Here is a 13,729-nt window from a genome sequence, read left to right as displayed (position 1 = left end):
CAAGAAAACATCAGAGAATGCGGAAGGCAGGCAGAGAACACAACAGTGTGTAAGTCGAATAAAACATTAAAACGTTAACTTTTCCCTGGGTTTTTATATCTGAGTCAGGTCGTAAGATTTTATCTGCAGTGATGGTTGTTAAAGATGACGTGTTCTTTCTCTAGAACTTCTCCTCTGGTCATAAAGTCTTATCTTATCTTACTTCAGAACAACAGTGTCTAAGTGTTCAAAGGATTCAAAAAGAAGAAGTGCACAGAAGCTTTAACGTCACATTGCTATATTAACACCTCATCTCAGTCAATATTGCCACTTTGTTGGCCGTGATTATTCTGTAAGTAATCGCTGTGTAAACAGATAATGAATGATCAGTGTCTGTGCTCATATCTGATGACACATTATTACAGATCTGCACAGACAGGAGACATGAGGCAACATTAGCATCTGGAGCTACGTTCTGACCGACCAGGTTAATTAATTAAAAAGTACATTTATTTCATTGATCACTACTATTTTTCTGTTCATCGTTATATTCACCGCTCATATGGTTGAAAAGACAAGATTGCAAGCACAAGTTTTATCAGAAAAAATCCAGGACGCAGGATATGGCTTTCTTCAGGCTTTCTTTATTTCTTTAGAAAGTAGTTCATTTAACTTGCTCCTGCCAAACAGCAACATGTTGATATTTAAATTTTCATCTTTATGTGTAATGTGACATTCAGAGTCAGCAGCCTGTAAGTATTTAATTGCTGATAGGTTCGAGGGGGTGGTCTTGGGTTTTGTCCTCCTGGACACCTTTCAGCTCAAGATGTCCTCCGTCACAGGGAAGTGCTTGGTAGACCTGAACATGAATGTAGCTGCGATCTCCAACACGAACCTGCAGGAAAAAGAGAAGTGAATTGGATATTTTAGTGAATATCGTTTGTTGTCGTATCACAACATTAATTACCTGGAAGAGGTAGTTTGTTCCTTTCACAGGCTGATTCCTGGATAAAACTGCTCTGTATTCCTGGTAGATCTTGTTGGTCTTTCCCTGCACGAGGCTCCTCACCTGTAAATGAAAGAAATAAAATGTGATGTAAATCCAGACTGAAGATCAAACCACAGAGTTTTATGTAGAGATTGTAAAGAGTGAAGACAGAGTGAAGCTCACCTGATCACAAATCCACTGAGTTTCCTTATCAGTGTACATTGTATGACTCCATCCTCCGGGTTTTATATCTGCCATTGTCTCAAGTTCTGTCCCGTTTAACAGAGAAGTTAACGTTCTGCTTTAATGTCTCAACTGTTTCAACTGTGTATCAGATACACATGTATTTATACAGAGTAGCCACACCTGGATACACCTGAAGGAAGGCCCCACTGCATGTTGGGTGGAGCTTCATGTGTAAGCACAATCACAGTCTTCAAAGGAAATTATAGTTTATATTTCCCCCCAAAAAAGGTAAAGCATGAACATCAATGTACAGATCTATGTTGTATATAAATCTTAATTTTGCAATAAATAAAACATGCCACTCATAAGATAATACAAGACATGTGAAACAATGAAATTGGTAATATTCTCTGTTAGACTTTAACCACTTTCATTTCTTCATCCTGACCTAGAATACAAGGATGAGTGTTTAAGGCAGGATATCCATTTAAACCCACTCAGGTGTGTTGACCTGCTGAACTAAAACATGAACAGGGGGGCTGATAGTGAGCAGTGTGCTCCTCACACATGCCTCAAAACCCTCATTCATACAAAGGTGAAGAATCAAGCTGAAGAAAAGACAAAGAAAAAATATGTGGACTGTCTCATCAAGGTAATCAATGCTGTGATATCACTGATTCATATTACAGTACATGTATATGGACTAGATTCATTGTGACTACTGGTGCAGTTGTTAAAAAGCTTCCTGGTGTGGGAACATCCTCACTACACTCACTACAAAGATCAATATATGTACTTAGACGTACCATCCATGCAGATTTTGATTTCTAATGTGTTTACGGTATATTATTGCATTAAGAGTGAGATGGGAGCAAGCAGTGAAAGAATTTTTGAAAAAGCAGCACGTACTGAGTCTGGACTGACTTGTCCTCGCTGTACTTTGTCAGTCATCCACAGATATATGAGAGGAGTCAGGAGGAGGTTGTGGCGGAAGCAGGAATTTAGGAAGAAAGTCTTGAAGGAGGTACAACAACAGCCCACAATGGAAGGTCGAAGGTCACAGCTTCTAGCTGAGCTGTGCTAATGCTTGTGGCTCCAACCTGAGAGTCTTATTCATCCTGGAGGGGTTGAGCTGTAAAGTGTCCTCTTGGATGTAACTGTAGTGGACAAAACATGATCGAGTCTCCTCTCTTCACTATGGATATGTCATGGCTTTGTGGTGCCCATCTGCACGCAGCTAGAGCTTTTTATTATTATTCTTTCTTTTTCAAATTGAACTGGCCTGGTGTAGACTGGTATTGTTTTAAACCGCATCATATTGTGACTATTTCTATACTGCTAAATTGTCACTAGATGGCACTGTTGTCATATTTGAAGTTCATCAACTTGGCCTTGTATCAGCTTTCTTCAGTATGTGAAAGGTTTCACAACACTGTATAACAGCCGTATGTGGATAATTCAGCATCACAGGTTCATTCAGCCTGCAGGGGCTGAGCCCTCTTGGGCACATTCATATCATAATGCTCTGCTTCTTTATCAAACTCAGAATCTGTGACTGTTTTTCAGAGAGCTGTATGCCTGGGCCCTGCGCCTGATAATGCCAAAAATGTGACAGCGCTAATTGCAAGAGCTGCTTTGGTAGAAAGATGTTTAAAAATCAGTTTAAAATAAACAAGTGTAGCAGTGTCCACCTCGTGGATTGGACAGGACCCTGAGTCTCCCAGAGTGTGAGCGCTGTCCCAACAGACAGCGCTCACACTCCATCTAGTGCTCAGAGGCAGAATGAACTCTCTGATGTCTTAGAATATGAGATACCTTTGATATATCACCCTCTCAGACTAAAGGCTTTTTATTAATTTGGGGACATCTGAACATTTAAATAATAAGTCTTTATTTAGTCAATGATTTCATTGGTGCTTGCTCCAAAATTAGGTGGAGAAAAAACAAAAGCAAGTAGAAAAGTCTGAGGGCATCAAATAAAAAAAAAAAGAAGAGCAGAAGGGGCTTGTGAAAGTGTTGAAGGTTGAAGTGAGGGACAGACAGACAGGCAGACGTCAAGTGTCAGCTTGTAATTTAATCTTTTTGTAGGAAATGAAATCCTGCAACATATGTTCAAAAAAGAGGAACTGTAGTCACAAGATGAATCTAATGCGGGTGTGGCTGACTGATGTGAAGCTTGACACACATGCTGACACACAACCTCACGAGGCTCACCACAGCTGCAGTGTGAGTCAGTAAGTTTATATTGCGAAGTAGCGAGAGCGGTCGCTGTGGTAGTGTCAATAGTTCTTCTAGCATGGTTGCAGGATTTCATCTGGCTTGGGGACCCCTGATCAATTCTGTTACAAGGACTGAGTCAATTTCATTCAACTGATGTCTGAAGAAGGATATTTACATTGTTCTTCTGGAAAAGTGGAAAGAATCACAAGGAAAAAGACAGTTTTGTCAGCTTGGTCAACAGTTTAGTTTATGTGTGTTGAGAATATCCCGTCCTGTGTACCAGAACAGTTATCAGTTTGAACAGTGGTAAATTAAAAAGGGTGTTATACCTTTAAAACAATGTTATTGGTAAACATGGCCAATTGACCTGTGTGCACAGAGAGTGTGTGGATTTTCTTCCAGAGATAAATACTTGAATACTTCAACCCCACTGACCTGACACTAGGCCGGTCCTAACAAACTCATGCGGTGTTACGCATCAATAAAACACACAGGATCTCCAATTCTAGTAGAGATCCCAAGGTAGACTGCTACAGTTTCTCACCATAACAGTTAATAACTAATGATGAATAATAGCCATATAACATGCACCGAATATTTAAATGTTTATTACTGTTCTTGTTAAAGGTACACTATGTATTTTTGAGGAGGAAATATTATTCAGTAGTGAAACATCTTGATTGATTGACTTTTTTCATGCTTTAACAAACTAAATAAACAAACTGTCTTTGTTAGTATGACTGAATAAACAAATTATGTTTATATATGGCGGACCCTGCCATCCATTTAGCTTAAAACAGTGTTCTGGGGAGCTTATTCTCCTGTGTTGATGGTTTGTTTATTTAGCTATAGAAATATGTCTGAGTTTGTATTATTACCTTATTACTATGGTACATATTACAAATCATAGTTTGAATTTCTTTTCCACAACTACACGGTGAACCTTAGATTCCTGATATGGTCCACAGCTTAAAACAGGAATATGTGCATGTATCCATAAAACAGCTGATTCCTGTTCATTCAGGGTTGGGCTGTCACAGAACAAATACACAATAATGGTGTCATTGTGATGTCTATTAAACATTTACATAAAAAATAAGGCTTGTCCATCAAATTCAACCTTAAATTTGTGTTCAGCAAAGATCCACAAGTCTAAACAACAGTGGTAGATGTATTCACATATCATAGAAGTATTATTAACATGATATCAATATCTAATTTTTCAATATGCTTATCGTCAAGGGTAATTTAGTGAACTGCATTTAAAACTGTTTTAAAGTTTCAAGCTTCATAAGTCACATGTGACACATTAAATCTTATCAGTGACATACACTTGTACAGGGCATGATTATCACGACAGTCTTCAGTTCGAATTCAACAGCTTTCATTTTCCTATGATTGAATGAGAGGACCAGTAACTACTTTGTCATTCATGAAGTTTGGTTCAAATCTGAATTTATTACGAGTCTTCTGAAAATGCGACCATGATGTAGCTTTTAATTTCATCTTCAAGTGTGTGTTGACTTTTGACAGCGACTGTGTATTTTCCTCCACATTGTAGAAGCTGAACACACACTTATGAATCCCATCCACTGAACTGTAGGAGAATCATGACTGATGACCGTGTCTAAAGGGTAGCTCTGTTGGACTTTAAGGGGCAAGAAATAGATTACATTAACAGGAACTAACAGTGAGTTGTGTGTTGTTACACAAATCTGTGTCTGAGTGGATCACAGATGAGGAAGACTGAGATTGTGTAATCTTAAGGTCAATGAAATCAATGAAGAACCTGCAGCAACGTCCACGACTGACAAAGAGCTTATGTTTAAAAATAGACTTTTGTTTGCCTTCTCTGCATCTGCGGAACGAATGTTTCTTTCAGCTGTCTGTCAGCTGGAGACCTACGCCCCCAAACTGCAGCCATCTCACAAATCAGATACCACAGACAGAAGAAACAACATTTCAGATGTATTTATTAATCTTTTTCAAAATAGTTCCAATTTGCCAGACTCTAAACATCATGATTTACGGTACGAAAACAGTTTGTTATTACATGTTAGGAAAGATAACATTGTTACACTGAGTCAGGGCAATCTGATAATAACTGGGTATCGCAAGACTGCATCCTTCAGGCACTGGTGCTTTGCTGTGTTTGGTTTGGTTTTAGATCTCCATTAGAAGTAAGCAACTGGGTCAGCATGGGTTTTGTTATGCTGCATACTACTCAGTGAAACTTCTTCTCCTGCATGTGGAAGTGTTTTGTATATACGGAGGTGGACGTGTTCGTCTCCTCCCACATGGACCTGCGAGTAAAAAAAACAAAAGTATTAGGGAGATGTTAAAGGGGGCGCTCGTCCCCAAATCACAAATACATATTTTTCTTCTTACTTCTAGTGCCACTTATCTATAGGGATTGTTCTGGTGCGAGTTACCAGGTTTTATATATATTGGCCATAGAGACCTTGGCCTTGTCTTGAATATGGCAACATCGCACATGGTTTGTAGTGTTACGATGTCAGCTATGTCTCTTTCACAAGTTAGCCTCACCGGAAGAAGAGGCGAGAATCTTCTAATGGACGAGCGGCTCGCAGGATGTAAACATGGATGAGATGACACATGAGATGCTAGCTTGAGATGTTAGCTCTCATCCATGAGTAGCTCCTTTTGAGCGTTGATACTGAGGGAAAATAGTGCCGGCATGAAACTGTTGAAAACAAGGTTTGTGAATTATCTAAAGTAACATTTCTTTTTACAGCTTTTCAGCATCACAAGCTGAGTCCCATCTAGTTCCATTACATTCAGGAGAAGGCAGACTTCTCCACGGCTGGTATCTCCAGAAGTCAGACCCTCACACCAAAACTATCTATATGGATAAGTTGCACTAGAGTTACAAGGAAATCTATGAATTTTTTTATTCTGGGTTGGACTGTCCCTTTAAACCTGTATTTATTGTCACTTGCAGAGTAATGAGCTATGAACACACAACACTTTTCTTCACTAAGACAAATACACTAAAACACATCGTCAGCCGTTTGCAGTAAAAACTGGAAGTTACCTTAACGAAGTAGTTCGTCCCGGCCACAATCTGCTTCGCGTAGCTCTTGGCTGTGAAAGCATCGAAAGTCTTCCCTGCTTTTGTCTCTGCATCGGCCCTTACCTGAGTAGCAATGACATGACAGTGACACAGGATGAAATCCAGGCCAAGTTCACTGGAGGGGAGAAACTCGAGGTCTAATTACATGTTTTCTACTCACTGTGTCACAGAGCTGCTGAATTTCAGCGTCAGCCGCAACGGCCTCGCCGATTCCTCCACAAAGCATCGGCATTGTGATAGTTTACAGAGACACAAATCTGCGAAAAGAAGAAGAAACTCAAACCTGCCTGTCTCACTGGCTTCACTGGGGCGGCTGAGCTGAATCAGGAAGTCATATGACACTCTGTTTTGGACTGTACCATCAGCGTGGGGGTGTCTGCTTTAGTTAAAACGACGTCACAAACGGACTCAAACAACAGATAAAGTCTTTGAGGTGTAAATAACTCTAGAAAAAGACTCTGAAATGTCTAGTGAGAATCGCCCAAAGAACAAAATGAGATACACTACTTAAATATATATTCTGCAATTATCTCTGTACACCCGCTTTCCAGCCGATGTGGGTTAGTCCGAGGCGTGCCTGTGTTTGGATGGGGCCCAGCACATTACCGGGACGTGATTTGGACAACAAGGTCTGGTTTGACTGGAAAACATGTGTGTTGGGGCTTTCTGTATCACAAATGAGTCACGCACTAACTAAACAGCCCAACAAGGGTTTCTTCAATTCTCTCCAGTTTCCCCTTTATACAGTCATTTCTTCTTTCTACACAAAACTCCCTAATATGAACAGTAGGTTACAGGCTACAGACATCAGCATTATTTTTGGTTTATTAAAATAGATTTGTTATGTTCAGTGATCCAGTTTTCTAGCATAATGATTAGATTTCCAGTCACATTTTCTTGAAACATCAGATTTCACAAGCTACAGTATAAACCACTCAACAGGCCAGAGGCAGTGGTTCATCCACTTTTGTGTCTTTTTTTTTTTTTTTGGTGGTGTAAAAAAAACGACATGCATAAGTAAGTCCTTGAATTCAATGTAGGGCTTGGCAATATAAGGAGTCATCATTATCGTGCTATGAGACTTTAGATCATCGCACATTTTGGCGAAGTTTTGTGCTATAGTGTATATAAGCAACTGTTTGCCATTTAGTGATTTCAACGTGCTTCTAACATGACTGACAGGGTCTATAATGAAATGTGTTTTAGGTTTGGTGTCAAAGACAATGACTGGCCTGCACAGAGCAATGGCTTCAACCCTTTTTAAATCTGTGCCTGAATGAGAGCATAATCTATAGGAAGCCGTCTGCAAGCATACAGCATGAGTACTGTACAATGGCATCCAGAGTTGGGCAATGTCACTAATCTTGTGTTCTTTATGATCAAGCTTTCTATTTACCTTAACGCCCTCCCAGCTTAGAAGACATACAATGTTCCCATCATGTAACCTGTCTCTCCAGTTTTAGATGTACTGACAGGGTCAGGGGTGAGATCTGTCCTCTGTGCAAGACCTGAATTGAGTCTGCCAGATGCAGGATTGAGACGTTTAAGCAGGCAAATGGTAAACCTAACAGTTCTGAAGAACTTGCGGTTGTGAATGCTCCTTGTTGACAAGCTAGCTTTAATGAATGAAAACATGAAAGTTAAATATAGTTAAAATGTTGGGAAATATATGGTGTTTTTGTTTGTGTGCATGTCTGTGCGTGCTTAAGCATAGCTGTATATATGTGTGTGTACATATGTGGACATGTGTGCATGCTTACATATGCATATATGACTGCATTTGTGTGTGTGTGTGTGTGAGTGTGTGTGTATATCACACTGACTCATTGATAAATCTGTCTCTCTCTGTGTTGGCCCAGTTGGTGATGGTAACTGCGTTGGTCCTGGACAGTGAGAGTTGATTTAATAGTAATTTCAGCTGAGGCTCACCTCACATTATTATGCTTCTCACTCCAAAACTGTAACTGCTATCACTCAAATAATGATATGGTAGAAACTATGACAGCCTTGTGAGCATTTTGTGAAGTTTGTGTGTGTGTGTGGTCAAAAATGTATGTGGAGCATTTTAGAAAAGTGGATGTGTTTGCTTGCCTCCAGGTATTTTTCCTCTCAGTTTAATGGGACTTAATTCGACAGTTGGTCGGTGTTCCTGTCAGATAAACACCCACCGAGCCAAAAGTTTTTGTCCAATTGCCTCCAGAGATCGACTGTAACACCACCACGAGTGTACCTAGGTACAAGGTGATTATTTTTCTGCTGGAGTGAAAATTGTGGAAGGTTTTAATGGGATTTGAAACATGAATACAACCTTGAATATAGATAAATTGTGGAATATTCCAGAGTTTGAATGGAGTTTCTACCTGGCCACATGAAGTTTGGAGGTCTGTTGCGATTGACTCTGCAGAAAGTTAGCGACCTCCGTCATTTTACGTGGCCTACCACTTTGTGGCTGAGTTGCTGTCATTCCCAATCGTTTCCACTTTGTTATGATACCACTGACAGTTGACTGTGGAATATTTACGAGCGAGGAAACGTCACGACTGGACTTGTTGCACAGGTTGTGTCCTTTGACAGCACCACGCTGGAACTCACTGAGCTCCTGAGAACGACCCATTCTTTCACAAATGATTGTAGAAACAGTCTGCATGCCCAGGTGCTTGCTTTTATACACCTGTGGCCATGGAAGTGATTGGAACACCAGTTTCAATTATCTGAATGGGTGAGTGAATACTTTTGTCAATACAGTGTATGTTGTGAATGCCTCCTGTATTCACAGCCAATGAGGACATCTGCTGGACAAGTGTGACAAATCCATCTGTGAGAGATTCAGCTGCGACAGACGCTGTAATTCTCTATCAGGATGAGTAGATCCATCAGTGATAAATACAATACCTTCAGTTCTATATTAGTGCTACAACACTGTAGTTTAGGTTTTGTTTCAAATTGTTTCCTAAAGAAACCCTGCCGTTTCAAAATATCAATCACTTTATACTAAATTTGATTGGGAGGATTTTTAGACTCACTGATTTCTGGTCTTTTCTATCTAAAATGAAACTTCAGTCCATGAACTTCTATTTTTGGTTTGATTTTGTATTAATAATTGTAGTATCAATGTGTTGATGCACATTGTTTTCATTATTTTAATTTCAGTTTTTGTTTTATTTGAATAACTGACCATGTCATCAGAGTGGTTTGGTTTGGATCGGTTTAATTCTGTTGAAAGCGTGCATTCAAAGTGCAGGGTTGGGTAGTAACAGATTACATATAATTGGGATTACATGATCAGATTACAACAAATTAAGAAGCTATCATTAGGCCATATTACAAGTGAAAGACTGTGTAACAACTGACTACTAGATGACATTTTTAAGCAGGCTGAAATATAGCTCTAAAAAACCCAGCAGCAGAGATGTTGCTAGTTTTGTAAGGATAGTTTTGACTTGACTTGTAAATGCTGTAAATGCAAAAGCCATGTTATATGCACTGACATTCTTGTTTTATTAGATTTTGATAGAAGAAAACCATTTGGGTTTTGGGGGGGAAAAGTTACAGTATGAGTTTGAAGTCATTCAAAAAGTATTCATCTTAGATTACATTTTGTAATCCATTGCATTGTGTTACAATACTCTTGTGTTCAGTAACAAGACATTATCTCAGAGTGATCTCACTCAATATATTCACAGTGAAAAGAATTTCAGCATTTCATTTAATAGCTTACATTAAAAATATCACACCAAGGCCACCCAGGAATGTTAATACTTTCATTAAAAAAAAAAAAAAACCTTGTCCAGCCTGAGGATGGCGGCAGCAGATGCAGCATGTGGTGTGGGGACACCTCTAAACAAGAAGAAGGAGAGGAAGAAGAGGAACGTCTGTAAGTGAAAGTGCACGGTCGTGATGACGCCTCACATTAGTATTCAAGGCGCGCTTCTCTTCATCATGTTGTCCCTTCTGCTGTCTCGAACTTTGTGCCAGGTGGTTGCGGAAGTGAACCTCAGGGCCTGCCCGACCTATGCTTCAGCTTTTCGGGCTTTTACAACCTCGAGTCCGATATGTGGAGAAGCTTCCGACAGCGGTAAACATTTATTTCCTGGTTTACAATCGGCCGGAATCACCTTTTTTATGGTCCCGTCATATATTTTCTGTTGGCCTCGTCTCATTTTATAATCTGTTCTTAATCTGCTGGGTGTCATAATGCTCTTCATCACAGTGGTCGGTGCGTTTGAAAGCGCTGATCATCGTAAACGTGTTAACAAGTGTTATATCAGTGCAAGTAGTTATTGCGTTATGATAAGCCGATTGTGCGTAATGCTGCCGGCCAGTGGTGGAAAGTCATGACCTCACATCGACTCAAGCCTGAATCATTTTTATTTTCTGCTGCGTTTTACTTAAGTCAGAGAGCAAATACTTCAGAATTCTCAATCAGAATTAGAAATTACTTTATTAGCGGGGAAATGTGTGTGTCGCAGCAGCCAAAACACAGGTCAGTATAATGATAAACAATATTAATATTTAAAAGATAAACAGTATGATAAAAAAAAAAGGTGAGAAGAAGAGAGCAGAAATAGAAATGGTACAATTATAAACAGCGTCACTATAAACACTGTGGGCAGTGTATTGTAATAAATGAATAATAATGATAAATATGGCTGTGACATTTTTACATGTATTTGATAATATATGCTGATACAAAATATAATCAGCGAAGAATAACAATGTAATGTTTGCAGGTTAAGATCAGACTTTGCATTAATAAATGATGTGGGCTGGTGGACTTATAGGCTTTTCTATCTATCTATCTATCTATCTATCTATCTATCTATCTATCTATCTATCTATCTATCTATTTATTTATTTATTTATTTATTTGGTGGGCCTCTTTGGACAAAAGATGACAACGGTGAAACAAGTAAACTTTATTTTAGTGCCGTACCACCAGACTACAGAGCAGTTTCCCTCCCTCAGTTCATCCTCAGTGCTAGTTTTAATTTTGTGACTTATCTGTCCCGCTGACAGAAAATCAAGAAAAAGTCATAATTATAATATCTTCTTGCTGATGGTGGTACGTTTAAGTCAAACATCTGAGTACTTCTTCTGCCACCGCTGCCAGCGTTGTCAGATTGAATAGACTGAAGAATGTGTATTCAGTGATTTTCATGCGATTGTTCGAAACAGAGAGTTTGGTCGACTCTGGCATTTTTGTTACAAATGGACAACAATATACATAGTCTGTCAGGAGGGAAAGCTCTAGTGTACCCTCACAGTGACATTGACCAGCAGTAAATGAACACAGCTTGCTATTATGTCAATGGATGGTGAGTTTATAGGTTTTTTTTTTAAGGGAATCTGTAATTTGGCAAAACGAGAAAAAAAAAAGTGAATATGAACTTCATGTGATCTTTTATGTTTCCACTTTAGCTTCGGTGGTGACCTACTCGCAGCTGAAGACCATGCTGGCCAATCGTAACATTCAGCTCTTCGACGTGAGAAATCCCGACGAGTACCAGGCCGGACGCATTGCAGACGCTGTCAACATCCCACGTAAGTGATAGCTCATATAAAGTGGTTTTCATTAGACCTTGACCTTCACATTGTCTGTCTGTATGTCTGTGAATATCAGTGGGCACCCTGGAGGAGTCTCTGAAGCTGTCCCCAGAGCGCTTCCAGCAGAAGTTTGCAGTGAGGGCTCCTGGGAAAGACGACGACAACATCGTGTTTCACTGCCGAAGTGGCAAGAGGAGCTCACAAGCGCTGGACATCGCCCGTCAGCTGGGATTTAGCAGGTGAGTAATTATGCCTCAAACACTGACTTTAGGTTTTCAAATTACATGCAAAATTTTCTGTCTAATATTATAACATAGGTTCAATGTGAGGGTCACATTTAAAGGTGCAATATGTAAGAGCTTTAGTTGACAACTTCCAAAAAAAATACTGAAATTAGCAACAAAACTAACAACTGTTTTGATGTTCAGAGATACAGTATCTACGGAAGATAGCATGCTAACCAGCTAGCCGCAGCCTGTCGCAGTCCAAAGCTGCTGTGCTGTAAACACCATCACTTTCTTCCTGCTCCAAATCCATATTCCAGACCGCTAGATGCACAGCTAACTGAGCTAACTACCTCAGGCTAGCTATAGTTAGCAGCTAACTGAGCTAACTACCTCATGGCAGCTACAGTTAGCAGCTACAATTAGCAGCAGTTTGCGGTTACTCTGTGATATGTTTCCCCCTAATGGTTAGTGAGTATGAATTTGACCGATGACCAATTCATACATATTGCATTGCACCTTTATTGCAGAGTGACTATCATATTGATTATCAATGTGTATAAATTAAATAACCACGTGTTCGAAAAATTACAGGAGATACAATAATGCATTGGAATAATTATGTTAATAAGAGAAAAACTTAAATGATAAACACATAATCAAAGCTGTTGTAATAAAGTAAATAGCCACATTATGTTGTTTTAAATCCTGTATAAACCCAACTGAATTTCTGTAACATTGGTAATGTAGACCTTGCTCTACCACACACATATCCAGCTCTATAAACATTACATTTTAGATGTGTTGTTACTTAATTATTAATCAGTCCCAGTGCTGCGACTCGAGTTCAACGTCCCCGGATGCTGCTCTGGTTTGCCGAACACTGGATGACCTTTTAGTGTAAAAACAAACACAAGTGATAAGAGACTGAGCTCTTCTCTCTGTGTGCTTCTTCTTCTCAGGGCCAGACATTATAAAGGAGGCTACAGTGAGTGGGAGGAGAAGGAAGGGAAGTGAATCCAGGCTGACTCCTGCACATCTTTATTAAAAAATACGATGAGTACAGAACTACAAAATATGAATGAGCGATGAAACTCTACTGTTACTCTTGGGCGACATTCACTTACAGGTTTTTATCATGTCGACTGTTAATATGTTACAGTTCAGTTTCACATCAGCTGCTTTTTTAGGTTAACGCTACTTTTGCCAAGTTACATTTTCTAAGCTACTGATTGAACCCAATCGCTGAGGTTTGCCATACGCTGTGTGCCATTACTACTCTGTGTGAAGACACGTGATTCAGCTGATCAATGTGAAAGTGGTTGTGTTAAATAAACAGTGTACAAATTTCAACAGGGCTCTGTACATCTTTTCTCTTTTGTAGTTGGCATTTTAAAAAGTCGACATACTGAACTTTTACCTTTATCTGTTCTGAGAAGTTTGAAAAAATGAACATATAAATGCAGCCAAACAAAATAGTAGAAAACAATTTAA

The 13,729-nt window shown here is 39.4% G+C and overlaps 2 protein-coding genes across 2 annotated transcripts; one reads left to right on the top strand and one right to left on the bottom strand.

The window, feature by feature from the left end:
- Positions 1-5,328: 5,328 nt before the first annotated feature.
- On the bottom strand, positions 5,329-6,789 carry LOC119008236 (cystatin-B-like). The gene is made up of 3 exons (XM_037078297.1): positions 6,628-6,789; positions 6,429-6,530; positions 5,329-5,676 (listed from the first exon to the last, which is right to left on the bottom strand). Exons 1-3 carry the CDS (start codon positions 6,697-6,699, stop codon positions 5,548-5,550), a joined length of 303 nt encoding a protein of 100 aa, XP_036934192.1. The 5' UTR covers positions 6,700-6,789; the 3' UTR covers positions 5,329-5,547.
- A 3,531-nt stretch (positions 6,790-10,320) lies between these two features.
- On the top strand, positions 10,321-13,588 carry si:ch211-161h7.8 (thiosulfate:glutathione sulfurtransferase). The gene is made up of 4 exons (XM_037079507.1): positions 10,321-10,542; positions 11,886-12,008; positions 12,088-12,250; positions 13,198-13,588. Exons 1-4 carry the CDS (start codon positions 10,365-10,367, stop codon positions 13,250-13,252), a joined length of 519 nt encoding a protein of 172 aa, XP_036935402.1. The 5' UTR covers positions 10,321-10,364; the 3' UTR covers positions 13,253-13,588.
- Positions 13,589-13,729: the final 141 nt, after the last annotated feature.

Source organism: Acanthopagrus latus, chromosome 19, assembly GCF_904848185.1.
Source record: "Acanthopagrus latus isolate v.2019 chromosome 19, fAcaLat1.1, whole genome shotgun sequence".
NCBI lineage: Eukaryota > Metazoa > Chordata > Actinopteri > Spariformes > Sparidae > Acanthopagrus > Acanthopagrus latus.
This window is presented reverse-complemented; position numbering and strand designations above follow the sequence as displayed.